Source organism: Poecilia reticulata, chromosome 8, assembly GCF_904066995.2.
Source record: "Poecilia reticulata chromosome 8, P_reticulata-male-v2, whole genome shotgun sequence".
Lineage (NCBI taxonomy): Eukaryota > Metazoa > Chordata > Actinopteri > Cyprinodontiformes > Poeciliidae > Poecilia > Poecilia reticulata.
In genome coordinates, this window is record NC_088837.1 from 10,993,063 (window position 1) to 11,009,285 (window position 16,223).

General features: G+C 37.9%; 1 protein-coding gene across 2 annotated transcripts; it reads right to left on the reverse strand.

The window, feature by feature from the left end:
- Positions 1-1,709: 1,709 nt before the first annotated feature.
- LOC145552516 (uncharacterized) lies at positions 1,710-7,623 on the reverse strand. Of its 2 annotated transcripts, XM_081609876.1 has the most exons (8): positions 6,546-7,623; positions 3,602-3,659; positions 3,437-3,483; positions 3,231-3,349; positions 2,985-3,097; positions 2,587-2,750; positions 2,233-2,394; positions 1,710-2,136 (listed from the first exon to the last, which is right to left on the reverse strand). In XM_081609876.1, the coding sequence occupies exons 2-7, from the start codon at positions 3,651-3,653 to the stop codon at positions 2,377-2,379; spliced, it is 513 nt and encodes a 170-aa protein (XP_081466002.1). In that variant the 5' UTR covers positions 3,654-3,659; positions 6,546-7,623; the 3' UTR covers positions 1,710-2,136; positions 2,233-2,376. The 2 variants fall into 2 exon arrangements, 1 of the variants encoding a protein (XP_081466002.1); XR_014088585.1 differs by lacking the exons at positions 3,602-3,659; positions 6,546-7,623 and adding an exon at positions 3,959-4,471.
- Positions 7,624-16,223: the final 8,600 nt, after the last annotated feature.

Below are 16,223 nucleotides of genomic sequence, written 5' to 3' on the forward strand. Positions count from 1 at the left end.
TAGTGGTGGGACCATATTCATGTCTTTGATGTCTGTCATGGCAGACCGGGTGGAGTTCTGAGTAGTGTGACATCACGTGCAAAGGGTCAAAATCACTCTTTGGTTACCTAGTAACTCACTCTCTGACTCTTGGTTACCTAGCAACAACTGATCAAGTTACTGGCGCAACCGTGCTCGTAACTGCTTAAAAATAAGTTATTAGCCACAGAAAACAAAATTGCACACAACGCTGGTCACCAACAAGTAAATTCAGCAGAAGATATATTTTATAATGATTTCTTTCTTTTCCATTTTTTTTATTCAAATTTTCCTCTCAGGCAGTCTTTCTAGATTGCTTAAATACCACAGAATCAGTCTCATTTACCAAAATCTCATATTGGAGCCATAAATCCATGCTTATCGAACCTTTCCTATAAGAAGTTCCTGTATGAACTGTAGTTTATTTTCCATCGACTATTTCTGATTTAAATACATTTGAAGAAATACAAAAAGAAACCAATGGAAGTGACTCTTAATTTTGCACCACTACTAGATTTAATAATTTATCGCTTTAAGAAATACTTCAATAAATGGAGTTAGTGAGTAACTTATGATCTGTAAAAAATTAAGATTATCCAACACAGATGATTTTTGGCACATACCGTTTATCTGTTCTTTTGAACAAAAACTGTGGCGCCATGTGTGGCTAAACCTAGAAAGCACAACAGCACAGTTTGTATGCATGTCCGAGTTTAAAAGAAATAGTAGAAAGTGCAAGGTGCAAAATAAAGATGAGATTTATGAAAGGCTTGCATAAAAGGCTTGATAAACGAGCAGCAGTGAGTCCTGCACAGGAGATGACATATCAAAGATCAAGTATCAGTCACAGTTACTGCAAGAGTTTGTGCTGAGACTGATAAATGAATGGAAAGGGTCACTGAGGACCAGAACTCAACATTATATATATATATATATATATATATACACACATACACACACACTCTAAGAAATAATCCTGTAAATTCACTGTAAATACTGGCGTCTGTAGCTGCCAGTAGATTACCGTTCTTTCGAAAGAACGGTTTTTCTGAAAGAATGATAAAAAAAAAATACAGGTAGATACGGACGCCAGGTTTTTTTTTACCGCTCTTTTAGAAAAATGGTAAAAATAAAAAACAAAAAAAAACCTGGCGTCTGTGGATACCAGTAAGTTACTAGACATTTACCTTTTCAATCCTGTAATTACCTTTTAAAGTGGTGTACTGTAAGTAAATACTGTAATGACGCGTGAATGTAGATGTACAAATCTCACATTTCTGCTTGGTTCATCAGTGCATCACCTAATTGCAATATCTGTCCGACGTTTTCGGTGACGTCTGCTCCCACTGTATTAACACCCAGCTCCCCTCGCCTGCTGCCAGCTGGTCCAGGTTTAGCAAACCACGGGAAAACCAACACCTGACTCATTTAGGCTTTCCCAAATTACAGTTAAACACATATATTAAGTCAGGTAACATCTAGTTGTAATATTTTGGTTCACTCAAATATTTAATACATTCCTGAGCAAATCGGTTTGACTGATTAAAGTCTAAAAACATATTAGTACAGTACAGTCTTAGTTTTACGATAGAACATTAATACCTAACCCAGTGTAAGCTTCTTAGAAGTGCTACAATTGGTGCGGTTCTAAAATGCATAATCAGAACTTCACATAACAGAAGAGGATGTGATAACAGTCAGAACAGAATTTTTATTTAAAGGCACCACTCAAACCACATATTTCCAGTATATTCAAACATTCAAAATAAATAACACATAACCATTCCTCTGAGAACTGGTAAAAAAAATAGACCTTCAAAGTCAATATATAGTTTCACCAACACTGGATTAAAAATTGAAGACTTTCAGTTTGCAGCGAGATAAACTGGGTTTAACTCATTAATTTCTACAATCTTATGAACATAACACAGTTCTTAACCAAAGCATGGATGTTTCTTTATCACTAAACAAATCAAAGAAAAATTACTTCCAAAATCAAAAATTCAACATGGCTGAAATAATGTGGAATTCTAGAATTTACAGGGTATTAAAATGTGAACTATTAATGGTTCTCAAGAGTCCAAGTGGCACTTACTTTATTAGATGCAGATGAAGGCACTGTCCAACATGGAAAAAGAAAAGACAATATAATTTAGATTCTAAATAATATGGAAACAGAAATATTTCAAAGAAAAGAAAAAGACAACAACTAACCTGAATGAGATGCCACTCAAAGTCCATCAGGTTTTTGATGAAGGTGGAAACCTGAACATTGACTGTCACTTTTTCTTTTGAATGGTCTTTCCTGTGTTTTTGGATACCATCTTCCCATGACCGGCTTTTGTGCCCCTTTCTGGGTCAATCCCAATGGAGGGACTAAAAAACAAAATCAAAAGTGGGAAAATTCCTGAAAATATAGTGTGGCATTCTGAATACAGCTGGTACAATATATAAATAAAGCTGTTTTTAATTACGTAAATAGAAAATATCATCACCTTTGTCAAATGTCAATCATAACTTGCTTTAAAACCATGTCATTGTAAAATAGAAATACAGGAATGGTTTTACCGTTGAATGAGCCAAAGTCTTGGCTGCCTCATTGGAGGCTGAAGATGAAGATGGACAACACTGTCCTGTCTGGAATGTTGGCTGGACCCTCTCAAAGACAATATGGCCTTCAATGCTGACCATGCACAAAACTGCTTGCCACACGGACTGTAATAAACCAAGCCCTTAATTGGAAGAACATAAAACAAACCCTCTTATTGATACAGTATGCATTTAAATGATCATCATAATAAATAGTGTCCACTCTATCAGGTAAAGTAAAAGCAAGGATCTTAAACTCCTCAATTGTCGTGCAAGTCACATCAATGTTGAAAACTGTAGGCTGGATTAATGTACAGAAGTTGTAGAGGAATTTGCACTGAAGGAGAAGTGTGCTTTCAAAGTTCATCAAAAGCTACCTTGGATGATCTTGTGAAGTGTCTTTGGTGCTGCTCTTGTTTTCACCAACATGCAGGAGGAAGGGCTGTCCTGGTTGCACGGCAATGAGGAAGGTTTCAACGCTGGCTTGCATCTTTGACATAATGATAAGACGACAAATAATAAAAATTATTAAATATATTTAGTAGCACAGCTACATTCAGATAGCAAACAAAGACAATGAGAAAGTGCTTCTACAAAGCAGAATCATTAGAATAACCACATACCTGCACATATCTGAAAACATAGTCCACAGTTTGACATGAGCTGTTTTGGATTCTTCTTGTGGCCTTTGGATGTAGGACGAAGCACATGAACCAACAGAAGAATGCCTGGTTTTCCCAGCCTGGAGGAACAACAGGATAAATAGCAGAAACATTAGGATAATAAATACAGATTTTAAAGAGAAGTGAGCAAAACTAACCAGACCCACCAAAATACTTTGTCCACCCGGTTTACCCTGGAGAGCATTTTTACCACCTACAACATAAAGCATAAAAATGTCAGAAATAATTACCATGAACACAACTCAGACATTAGGCATTATAGAAATTAGTCAGCTTATAGAAGCATTCTGGGCAGCATTTCTTCTACCAACCTGTCAGAAGAAATGTGCTGAAGTCATCATAACAGGCTTCAGTCACCAACATGAAGTACTAATGAAGAAAAAAAGAGTCAGCCAATGTCATTATTTATTATAATTATTATTTATAGAGTCAAAAACATTTTGGCTTAGCTTTGCTCGCATAGATCAAACCACCGGTCCAGCACAGCCACTCTCCCCATTATGCCATCAATAGCCGAAAACTTCAAGAAAACGACTCCGCAGCTAAATAATGTTAACTCAAACGGCCTTTCTGACAGTTTTAATATTCGTTTAACCAGCCGACACCCCGTGCTACACCTGCTTGGCTAGCTTTAGCTGCTAACAAAATAATAAACCGAGGGTGCTCACGTCAAGTCCTCGAGAAGTCCTGCAACTTTTCGATGTATCTTTACTCCAACAGACCAGGATCAGCTCTGAACAGACCTGCTAACCAGCTTTTCATTTGATTCAGGTGTGTTAACTGGAGCAGGGAAGCATCTGAAAGTTGCAGGATAGCAGCTCTCAGGGACTGGACTTGAGCATCTCTGTACTGAACAGTTGTACCGCGATATTCAAACAAATAAACTTACGTTAAGCATAAGTTGATACTGTTGCGCAAACAGAAAGTTAATGCATTCATTAAAAATAATCAAAATCAAAAACCAGTGATTCTTGAGAATAGGGACAAAACAGGTCCTATGGATAAAGCACAAAATCTGAATAAAATATACACAAAATATATTTTTTTCAAATATCTGACTAAACTAACCTGGGTCATGTGAGCACAACAATGTATGTTTTCCTGGTGTTTGCTGAATATTTTTTTATTTCAAACATTGTAGTCGGTGGATGATGCTTGTAAAATCCCTTGTCCAGGAGCAGAACTCAATACATTATAATAGTTTAAAACAATTAAAGAAATACAAAATTATACATTATGACAATTAAGTATATAAATAATTATAAAAGTATCAATAAATTGAATTAAAAATAATTTTTAGATATTTTCCAACTCCGTTGAAATTTCTCAACACCGTCAGACATGAAAAGAATGTAATAAAAAAAAAAATAAAAATCAGGCATTATTGGGGGGCACCAGAACTTTTGAGGACCCCATGACCTCAGTTACTGCAAGAGTTTGTGCCGAGACTGATAAATGAATGGAAAGGGTCACTGAGGGCCAGAACTCAACATATATATATATATATATATATATATATATATATATATAAAAGCTGGTAGCTCTTGAATTGCAACAATTTCCCTCAGCACACTGGCTGCAATGTTGACACCTTGAGATGCCATGAGACCCAAATTCTGAACATCATGGCATGGAGTGCATCCCAGTTTTCCATGTCTGGCATATAACCATTCATTTTATCTTTTAAACTGGTTCTATTGACCCTGTGTCCAGACAGAGGGATAATCAGTAGCCTAGCATCATAACCAGTTTGTTCTGAAGATCCTACAGCTTCCACTTCTCTTCCTAACATGGCGCCTCCTCACCCTGACTCTCATACTGATAGGAGGAACCACAGAGCTCTGTTAGGTTAAAGCACATCTTCTGAAGTTGGGATATTTTTTCTCAAACAGGTTCCAGCGGAATCTGGTTTGAGGTGACCAACATCTGGTTAAAATCAACCATGGAGGGGGAGGGGGACTGAGACCAAGCGACATCTGTATCATCCTGAGGGAGACCATCTCCCCTTGGGCAGACAAGCCGGCAGGAACCTGACCTAAGGAAACCGTCTTCTCCTTCCTGGAGCAAAGGAGGGGGCGAATAACAACTGTTCTCTGAGACGTCCACGTTTGGAGCCAGCACATTCTATAACACTCGGGGTCCTTGACCATCTTATTACAGACTCAGAGGCTAGATGTAGTGACCATTTGTCTCTAAACTTAAATTCAAAAATCAAAAAACTCAAAAATCGAAGGTGATCTAAAGAAATGGTGAATAAAACTCAAATAGTCACCTGATGCACCGTGGATTCTGGTTTACGCAGCAAAAAAGGATCAAAGGTCAAAATATAGTTCTTTGGTTTTAGTTGCAGATCAGGCAAAAGGTTATAGGCTTCTGCTCCTATTCCTGCACCTGCTCTCTGACTGACAATAGAAACCGATATGACTTATTGGCTGATTTTGTAGGCTGGTAAAAAACCTTATGACCACCCACGTGCATAATATGCTACCTAAGACCCACCTATTTATATCGTGAAATACCCACATCCCAACCTGAAATTAATTAACTAATTAAGTGAATTCCTAATCAAAGAACTTATTCTAAACAGCAAATTAAACAAAAATTCTAATAATAAATCAACTAGGAAATAAACAATAAGAATAAACTAAACAATTTAAATTCTAAGATTTAACCAAAAGATGGGAAAATAGCTCCTACACTAGATATCCTCCTTCAAACCTGAAAAATCAAACAAAACTAACTCTGGCCGCGGCCTAATTTTTGTTGTTTTTAACTTTGTTTTATTTCTACTATATTTTTTGTGATTTTATTTTATTATTTTTATTTGCAGCAAAGTGGGGACTAAAAGGGGAGGAGAAAAAAAAAGTTAGGTTAAACGTGACAGCCAGACGGAGCGGTATGCCATATAGCTAGGATACACATACATATGCTGGACGGTGAATGTAACTCTGTATCTGATCCATTTATATGACATGTGTGGCTTGTAACATTTGATCATTTTTCTGCATTAAAGCCTGCTTTTATACAAGCAAATCTCATTATTTCTCAAGGTAATTTACACTCAGGGGTTCTGGTTGGGTCCTGAAACTGGTGGAGCATAGAAACAAAATGAACGAACTCCAACAAAACGTACAAAAGACGAGATGCTAACCAGTTTTTTCCATACATGCTAGGCTACATGACGGTGCAGCATTATCCTTATGGCTATCCGGATATAGTTTTTCCGTAAAGCAATATGTTTCTAATCATACTTACTTATAAAGTATATGAACGTTAGTCTTCTGTCTTGATAAAAACTGTTCACTACAAATCCCTGGTTACACCGATGGCTGCCAGTCGTTATGCTTGACAGCTGCTATCCTTTGCTCCTCGTTGAAGGTTACGCAATAAAATTACAAATTCGGTTTTCAACCTTATCCGTTTCTGCAGCCGACCGTGCAGCGTCCTGTGAGCATTTTTACAGCAAAACAATCTGAATAAAAGAAATATTAAGCTACCACATGTCTGTTTTTTTATTTTTTTAACCAGCTTTAAAGGAGCGCATAGGTCGTTTTTGCCAAGGCTAGAACTGTATAATTTAACAGCTTCTCTTTTCCGGTCCTCGATATTCGCGGTCTGCGAAGGACCCGGATGAAGACCCTGAATTCGGGCACAGCTTTTAACACAAGTTTAGGAAACGTGACTTATTACGTGAGAACATAGAATTCGACGGGTTTGGTGCCTATGACGTGTGAATGGACGTCATAGACGTCAGGGTCTTTATCTGCACTTTTTTCTTCTCAAACCCTCACTTTGCAGTCCTTTGTCGCAGAGCCTGGATAAGTTACAGTTCATCTTGCGTTAAAGCAGAAAACTTTAAGCTTTTCCTCTAATTAATTGAGTCTACAGTTATTATGGATAGCGGATTGACCCAAATCGTCACTGTCAACATCCTAAGGTTTATAGTTCATCCACTTTTCTTGAACTTAACCTGGATGGAGTGGATGCGTTTGGCAACTGGAGATCCCGCTCGCACCACCACCTGTGTTCTGATGAGGATTTTAGAAGACATCCTAGAGCTTTTTACAACGAACGCTCAAGTTAGTCTTCCAAAGGACTGCCGCACCGCTGAAGCCATAAAATCCATCGTTGGCAACAAGGTGCCTGAGGCCTTCGCCAAGGTCATCAAGGTTAAAGGAGAAGTCCGAACAGAGCACACTGACAATTTAAACCATCTTATTGTCAAATATGTGGTGGATAGAGTCAATTCCAACGTAGACTCTGACTCTGACGACAGAAATCACGCTGATCAGCTGATCAGCGATATGGTTGACGAGATCAAAGTGATGATTAAGGATCTTGTTGTCAGACTGCATGCATCTAGTAAGGAACCGAAGAAAGTCGTGGTCCGCCCAGTTGAGCCAACATCTATGCTCAAACGTCTGAAACGGAGGATCCAGGGTTTTTTCACCAAGTTCACTCGGAAACATTCATCTAGGGTTGCTCCAGTGAACCTACCGGAAATCCCAGAGACCTCTCACACCGTGGCCAACAGAACTACGGCAACCTTGGTTCCTGAGGAGGCCTACGTTCCTTCAGATAATGTGTCAGACGTCATAGATCTAGAAAATTATCCTGAGATCCCGTCAGCCATAGACTCTCAGGAATTTGAACTGGAGCCAAGGTACAACATCATACCCAGGGAGGCCTTCGTTTATCCTCTTCAGAAAGAGGATTTCGAGCCAGAGCCCAGGTTTGATGAGATCACACCTGTGGAACCATTCATTTGTCCAGTTGAGTCATTTTAATTTTTTTTCGTAGTTGTTAGTTAGGCCATTTTACAATTGTTTGCTTAGGAGTTAGTTAGGTTTTTAAATTGCGTAGGAGTTAGGTGTTTTTTATACTTGTTTGCTTAGGAGTTAGGTGTTTTTTATACTTGTTTGCTTAGGAGTTAGGTGTTTTTTATAATTGTTTGCTTAGGAGTTAGTTGTTTTTTATAGTTGTTTGCTTAGTAGTTAGGTGTTTTTTATAATTGTTTGCTTAGGAGTTAGTTGTTTTTTATAGTTGTTTGCTTAGTAGTTAGGTGTTTTTTATAGTTGTTTGCTTAGTAGTTAGTTGTTTTTTATAGTTGTTTGCTTAGTAGTTAGGTGTTTTTTATAGTTGTTTGCTTAGTAGTTAGTTGTGTTTTATAGTTGTTTGCTTAGTAGTTAGATAGGTTTTTAAATTGCTTAGGAGTTAGTTAGGTTTTTAAATTGCTTAGGAGTTAGTTAGGTTTTTAAATTGCTTAGGAGTTAGTTAGGTCTTTTTAAATTGCTTAGTAGTTAGGTCATTCTACAATTGTTTGCCTAGTAGTTACAGTGGATATAAAAACTACACACAGACTTTTATATCAACCTGCAAAGAGCTGCCACAGGATCAAATGGATCTCGTTATTCAAAGATATCAGTCAGGTGAAGGCTACAGAAGAATTTCCAATTCATTAAGTATTGCCATGGAACAATGTGAAGATTGTCATCATCAAGTGGAGAAAACATGGCACAATCGTGACATTACCAAGAACAGGACGTCCGTCCAAAATTGATAAGACAAGAAGAAAACTGGTGAGGGAGGCTGAAGAGAGACCGACAGCAACACTGAAGGAGCTGCAAGAATTTCTGGCAAGTACTGGCTGGACTACAGTACGTGACAACAATCTCTGTCTTCTTCATATGTCTGGGCTATGGGGTAGGGTGGCAAGACAGAAGCCTTATATCTCAAAAAAAAATCTTCAAAGCCCGGCTAAATTTTGCGAAGACATCTGAAATCTCCCAAACACATGTGGAAAATGGTGTTATGGCCTGATGAAACCAAGGTTGAACGTTTTGGACACAATTCCAAAAGGTATATTTGGGGCAAAAAAACACTGCCCCTCACCAAAAGAACCCCATACCTACAGTTAAGCATGGTGGTGGTAGCATCATGCTTTGGGGCTGTTTTGCTTCAGCTGGAACCGGAGCCTTAAGGTAAGGTAAGGCAAGGTAAGGTAAGGTAAGGTAAGTTTATGTATAGCACATTTTCAGCAACAAGGCAATTCAAAGTGCTTTACAGGAATTAAATTTAAACCACCCTTATTCAGGGTGGACGGAATTATGAACAGTTCCAAATATCAGTCAGTGTTGGCACAAAGCCTTCGGCCTTCTGCTAGAACTTCATCTTTCAGCAGGACAACGACCTAAAAGACACGTCTAAATCAACAAAAGAATGGCTTCACCGGAATAAGATTAAGGCTGTGGAATGGCCCAGCCAGAGTCCAGACCTGAATCCCATCAAACACCTATGGGGTGATCTGAAGAGGGCTGTGCACAGGAGATGCCCACGCAATCTATCAGATTTGGAGCAGTTTTACAAAGAAGAGTGAGCAAATATCCCGACATCAAAATGTACCACACATTTGTTCTATCTGGACATACTGTAGTCCAGATAGAACCTATCAAGGTTCTTACTCAAAAAGACTGAGTGCTGTAATAAAAGCCAAAGGTGCTGCAATAAAGTATTGTACGTTTTTTTAATTTTATATTTGGTGTGTAGACTTTTTATATCCACTGTAGGTCTTTTTAAAAGTTTTAGTACTTGGGTCATTTTAAACTTGCTTGTTTAGTAGTTAGTTGGATGTAAAATGGCTTGTTTAGTAGTTAGTTGGTTGTAAAATGGCTTCTTTAGTAGTTAGTTGGTTGTAAAATGGCTCTTTAGTAGTTAGTTGGTTGTAAAATGGTTCTTTAGTAGTTAGGTAGTTAGGTCCTCTCCATGGGCTGCCACCTTATCGTGGTGGAGGGGTTTGAGTGTCCCAGTGATCCCAGGAGCTATGCTGTCTGGCGTTTTATGCCCCTGGTAGGGTCACCCCAGGCAGACAGGTCCTAGGTGAGGAACCAGACTAAGTGCAGCCCAAAGATCCCTTCTGATGAGTTAGAGCAATGGACTTAGTGTTCCCTTTCTGGGGCGTGGGTCACCGGGCCCCCACTCTAGAGCCATGCCTGGAGATGGGACACGCTGGCGAGCGCCTGGTGGCCAGGCTTTTACCCATGCTAACATTAGCATTATGGCTATCATTAGCATATTGAGGGTTATCGCTAGAATGTTGACAAGCACAAAGTCAGTGAACTAACAATTTAGTTCGCCAACATTAGTGTATAAATTAAAATTATTCAACATAATAAACTTAGCTTAAGTGACATCAGTAGCACCTGTGATGTCACCAACATGTTAATTTACATTGACTTATTCCATTAAGTATGATAAATATTGCTAGTAAATATGAAATTATGTAAAATGCTTATTTTAGATTTAAGGCTAATACTAGCATGATGGCAATCATAAGCATATTGAGTCACTAGTAGTATCAACATGCTAGTGACTCAATATGCTATTGATAGCCATCATGCTAACATTAGCCTTGTACCTAACATAAGCATTTCACATAATTTCATATTTATTAGCAATATTTCCCATACTGACTGGATTAGGTCAATCTAAGTAAACATGCTGGTGACATCACAGGTGCTACTGATGTCAGTGACATCACAGGTGTTACCGATGTCACAGGGGCTACAGATGTCAGTGTTACATCACACTGATGTCAGTGTTACATCACACTGATGTCAGTGTTACATCAGGTGTTACTGATGTCACAGGTGCTACTGATGTCAGGACCTGTGATGTCAGTGACATCACACTGACGTCAGTGACATCACCTGATGTCAGTGTTACATCAGTGTACGATCGTCACTGATATAGTAGCATATTTACCATACTGACTGCATAGGTCAATGTAATTAAACATGCTGGACATCACAGGAGTCACTGTGATGTCACCTGTGTGTGATGACACATCACAGATGTCATTCAATGCTAATATCATTCAGTAGCTATTAGTATACAAGTTAAAATGATACAAAATGCATAATGCTGTAACATGCGTGATGTACCAGCATGTTAATTTACAGTGACTTAACCATTGAGCATGATAAACATAGATAAAATATGAAATTATGTAAAATGCCTTGTATTTTAGATACAAAGCTAAAACATGAGGGCTTGGATTGCCATCGTCCCGTAATAATGGATCGTATTTGGCTATTAAATGTTGCATGAACTGATACGATTTGTTGCGATTTCTATAAATGTCCGATACACTCACCTGTCACACACACATCAACACTAAGTGAAACCATAAATGACCAAAAAAAACCCAGGAAAGCTCAGCTAAATTGTAGGTGGACCATATTCAGTCTTGATGTCTGTATGGCAGAGCGGTGAGTTCTGAGTAGTGTGACATCACGTGCAAAGGGTCAAATCACTCTTTGGTCCTAGTAACTCACTCTCTGACTCTGGTTACTAGCAACAACGATCAGTTACTGGCGCAACCGTGCTCGTAACTGCTTAAAAATAAGTTATTAGCCACAGAAAAAAAATTGCACACAACGCTGGTCACCAACAAGTAAATTCAGCAGAAGATAAATAATGACTTTCTTTTCCATTTTATTCAAATTTTCCTCAGGCAGTCTTCTAGATGCTTAAATACACAGAATCAGTCTCATTTACCAAAATCTCATATTGGAGCCATAAATCCATGCTTATCGACCTTTCCTATAAGAATTCCTGTATGAACTGTAGTTTATTTTCCATCGACTATTTCTGATTTAAATACATTTGAAGAAATACAAAAAGAAACCAATGGAAGTGACTCTTAATTTTGCACCACTAGATTAATAATTTATCGCTTAAGAAATACTTCAATAAATGGAGTTAGTGAGTAACTTATGATCTGTAAAAAATTAAGATTATCCAACACAGATGATTTTGGCACATACCGTTTATCTGTTCTTTTGAACAAAAACTGTGGCGCCATGTGTGGCTAAACCTAGAAAGCACAACAGCACAGTTTGTATGCATGTCCGAGTTTAAAAGAAATAGTAGAAAGTGCAAGGTGCAAATAAAGAGAGATTTATGAAAGGCTTGCATAAAAGGCTTGATAAACGAGCAGCAGTGAGTCCTGCACAGGAGATGACATATCAAAGATCAAGTATCAGTCACAGTTACTGCAAGAGTTTGTGCTGAGACTGATAAATGAATGGAAAGGGTCACTGAGGACCAGAACTCAATATAATATATTATATATATAATATATATACATACACACACACTCTAAGAAATAATCCTGTAAATTCACTGTAAATACTGGCGTCTGTAGCTGCCAGTAGATTACCGTTCTTTCGAAAGAACGGTTTTTCTGAAAAGATAAAAAAAAATACAGGTAGATACGGACGCCAGGTTTTTTTTACCGCTCTTTTAGAAAAATGGTAAAAATAAAAAAAAAAAACCTGGCGTCTGTGGATACCAGTAAGTTACTAGACATTTACCTTTTCAATCCTGTAATTACCTTTTAAAGTGGTGTACTGTAAGTAAATACTGTAATGACGCGTGAATGTAGATGTACAAATCTCACATTTCTGCTTGGTTCATCAGTGCATCACCTAATTGCTATATCTGTCCGACGTTTTCGGTGACGTCTGCTTCCACTGTATTAACACACAGCTCCCTCGTCTGCTGCCAGCTGGTCCAGGTTTAGCAAACCACGGGAAAACCAACACCTGACTCATTTAGGCTTTCCCAAATGACAGTTAAACACATATATTAAGTCAGGTAACATCTAGTTGTAATATTTTGGTTCACTCAAATATTTAATACATTCCTGAGCAAATCGGTTTGACTGATTAAAGTCTAAAAACATATTAGTACAGTACAGTCTTAGTTTTACGATAGAACATTAATACCTAACCCAGTGTAAGCTTCTTAGAAGTGCTACAATTGGTGCGGTTCTAAAATGCATAATCAGAACTTCACATAACAGAAGAGGATGTGATAACAGTCAGAACAGAATTTTTATTTAAAGGCACCACTCAAACCACATATTTCCAGTATATTCAAACATTCAAAATAACACATAACCATTCCTCTGATGACTAGTAAAAAAAAATAGACCTTCAAAGTCAATATATAGTTTCACCAACACTGGATTAAAAATTGAAGACTTTCAGTTTGCAGCGACATAAACTGGGTTTAACTCATTAATTTCTACAATCTTATGAACATAACACAGTTCTTAACCAAAGCATGGATGTTTCTTTATCACTAAACAAATGAAAGAAAAATTACTTCCAAAATCTAAAATTCAACATGGCTGAATAATGTGGAACTAGAATTTACAGGGTATTAAAATGTGAACTATTAATGGTTCTCAAGAGTCCAAGTGGCACTTACTTTATTAGATGCAGATGAAGGCACTGTCCAACATGGAAAAAGAAAAGACAATATAATTTAGATTCTAAATAATATGGAAACAGAAATATTTCAAAGAAAGAAAAAGACAACAACTAACCTGAATGAGATGCCACTCAAAGTCCATCAGGTTTTGATGAAGGTGGAACCTGAACATTGACTGTCACTTTTTCTTTTGAATGGTCTTTCCTGTGTTTTTGGATACCATCTTCCCATGACCGGCTTTTGTGCCCTTTCTGGGTCAATCCCAATGGAGGGACTAAAAAACAAAATCAAAAGTGGGAAAAATCCTGAAAATATAGTGTGGCATTCTGAATACAGCTGGTACAATATATAAATAAAGCTGTTTTTAATTACGTAAAGAGAAAATATCACCACCTTTGTCAAATGTCAATCATAACTTGCTTTAAAACCATGTCATTGTAACATAGAAATACAGGAATGGTTTTACCGTTGAATGAACCAAAGTCTTGGCTGCCTCATTGGAGGCTGAAGATGAAGATGGACAACACTGTCCTGTCTGGAATGTTGGCTGGACCCTCTCAAAGACAATATGGCCTTCAATGCTGACCATGCACAAAACTGCTTGCCACAGGGACTGTAATAAACCAAGCCCTTAATTGGAAGAACATAAAACAAACCCTCTTATTGATACAGTATGCATTTAAATGATCATCATAATAAATAGTGTCCACTCTATCAGGTAAAGTAAAAGCAAGGATCTTAAACTCCTCAATTGTCGTGCAAGTCACATCAATGCCTGAAAACTGTAGGCTGGATTAATGTACAGAGGTTGTAGAGAATTTGTACTGAAGGTGAAGTGTGCTTTCAAAGTTCATCAAAAGCTACCTTGGATGATTTGTGAAGTGTCTTTGGTGCTGCTTGTTTTCACCAATATGCAGGAGGAAGGGCTGTCCTGGTTGCACGGCAATGAGGAAGGTTTCAACGTTGGCTTGCATCTTTGAATAATGAAAGAAGACAAATAATAAAAATTATTAAATATATTTAGTAGCACAGCTACATTCAGATAGCAAACAAAGACAATGAGAAAGTGCTTCTACAAAGCAGAATCATTAGAATAACCACATACCTGCACATATCTGAAAACATAGTCCACAGTTTGACATGAGCTGTTTTGGATTCTTCTTGTGGCCTTTGGATGTAGGACGAAGCACATGAACCAACAGAAGAATGCCTGGTTTTCCCAGCCTGGAGGAACAACAGGATAAATAGCAGAAACATTAGGATAATAAATAAAGATTTTAAAGAGAAGTGAGCAAAACTAACCAGACCCACCAAAATACTTTGTCCACCGGTTTACCTGGAGAGCATTTTTACCACCTACAACATAAAGCATAAAAATGTCAGAAATATTACATGAACACAACTCAGACATTAGGCATTATAGAAATTAGTCAGCTTATAGAAGCATTCTGGGCAGCATTTCTTCTGCCAACTGTCAGAAGAAATGTGCTGAAGTCATCATAACAGGCTTCAGTCACCAACATGAAGTATAATGAAGAAAAAAAGAGTCAGCCAATGTCATTATTTATTATAATTATTATTTATAGAGACAAAAACATTTTGGCTTAGCTTTGCTCGCATAGATCAAACCACCGGTTCAGCACAGCCACTCTCCCCATTATGCCATCAATAGCCGAAAACTTCAAGAAAACGACTCCGCAGCTAAATAATGTTAACTCAAACGGCCTTTCTGACAGTTTTAATATTCGTTTAACCAGCCGACACCCCGTGCTACACCTGCTTGGCTAGCTTTAGCTGCTAACAAAATAATAAACCGAGGGTGCTCACGTCAAGTCCTCGAGAGGTCTCGGTGGGGAGTCACATGACGGACGGACGGAAGCAACAAACTAACAAGCAAACAAACAAACGAAGACGGTAGGAGCGATTTGGCGGATTGCATAAACTGTGCATTGACTGTAGCAGCATGGCTTCTACTTCAGGAGGGAATAGTGGTAATGAAATGGAATGGGTAATATCAAGGTCAGCAAGAATGAAAAGAACACTTAGGAAGAGACAAGAAAGGGAAAGAAGTTGGTCGGAAGAAAGTGAAGCCAGAGAAGAAACCAACAAAAAGACAAAAACTAACGACAGTACGAATACAAGAGAAAAGAATAACTGGAATAGAGAAGTGGAATATAAGGCAATAGTGGAATTTAAGCAAGAAGGAGGATTTATCCACCCAATTAAACTGACTAGAGCAATAGAGAAAGAGATAGGAAAAATTAAAACGGCTAGAATCATGAGTAAAAAAAGAGTGCTTATCTATGCTAGCAATGAAACTCAACAACAAAAATAATCAGAATGGAAAACTTGATGGGGGAGAGAATCAAAGCACATATTCCAGGGTCCTAGCAAGGCTGAGGGGAGTGATATCAGGAGTCCCAACAGAAATATCAATGGAGGAGTTGAAAAAAGAAATTAAAGGAGGAAAGTTAACAGATGCCACCAGGATTAAAAGTAAAAGAGATGGAGAACTTAAAGATACAATGGCAGTAATTCTGCAATTTGAAAACCTCATGCCAGAAAATATTCAACTAGGATATTGAATTACAGAGTCAGAGAATACATCCCAAAACCCTCAGATGCTTCGCTTGCCAAAGAATAGGACACATCGCA

Bases quoted from the DNA above. Each gene is read 5' to 3' on its own strand.
- LOC145552516 (XM_081609876.1), bottom strand. From the start codon at position 3,653: ATGTTGGTGACTGAAGCCTGTTATGATGACTTCAGCACATTTCTTCTG. The intron at 3,484-3,601 runs GTTGGTAGAAGA...TTTATGTTGTAG, and splicing joins CAGCACATTTCTTCTGACAG to GTGGTAAAAATGCTCTCCAG. The intron at 3,350-3,436 runs GTGGGTCTGGTT...TTGTTCCTCCAG, and splicing joins CGGGTGGACAAAGTATTTTG to GCTGGGAAAACCAGGCATTC.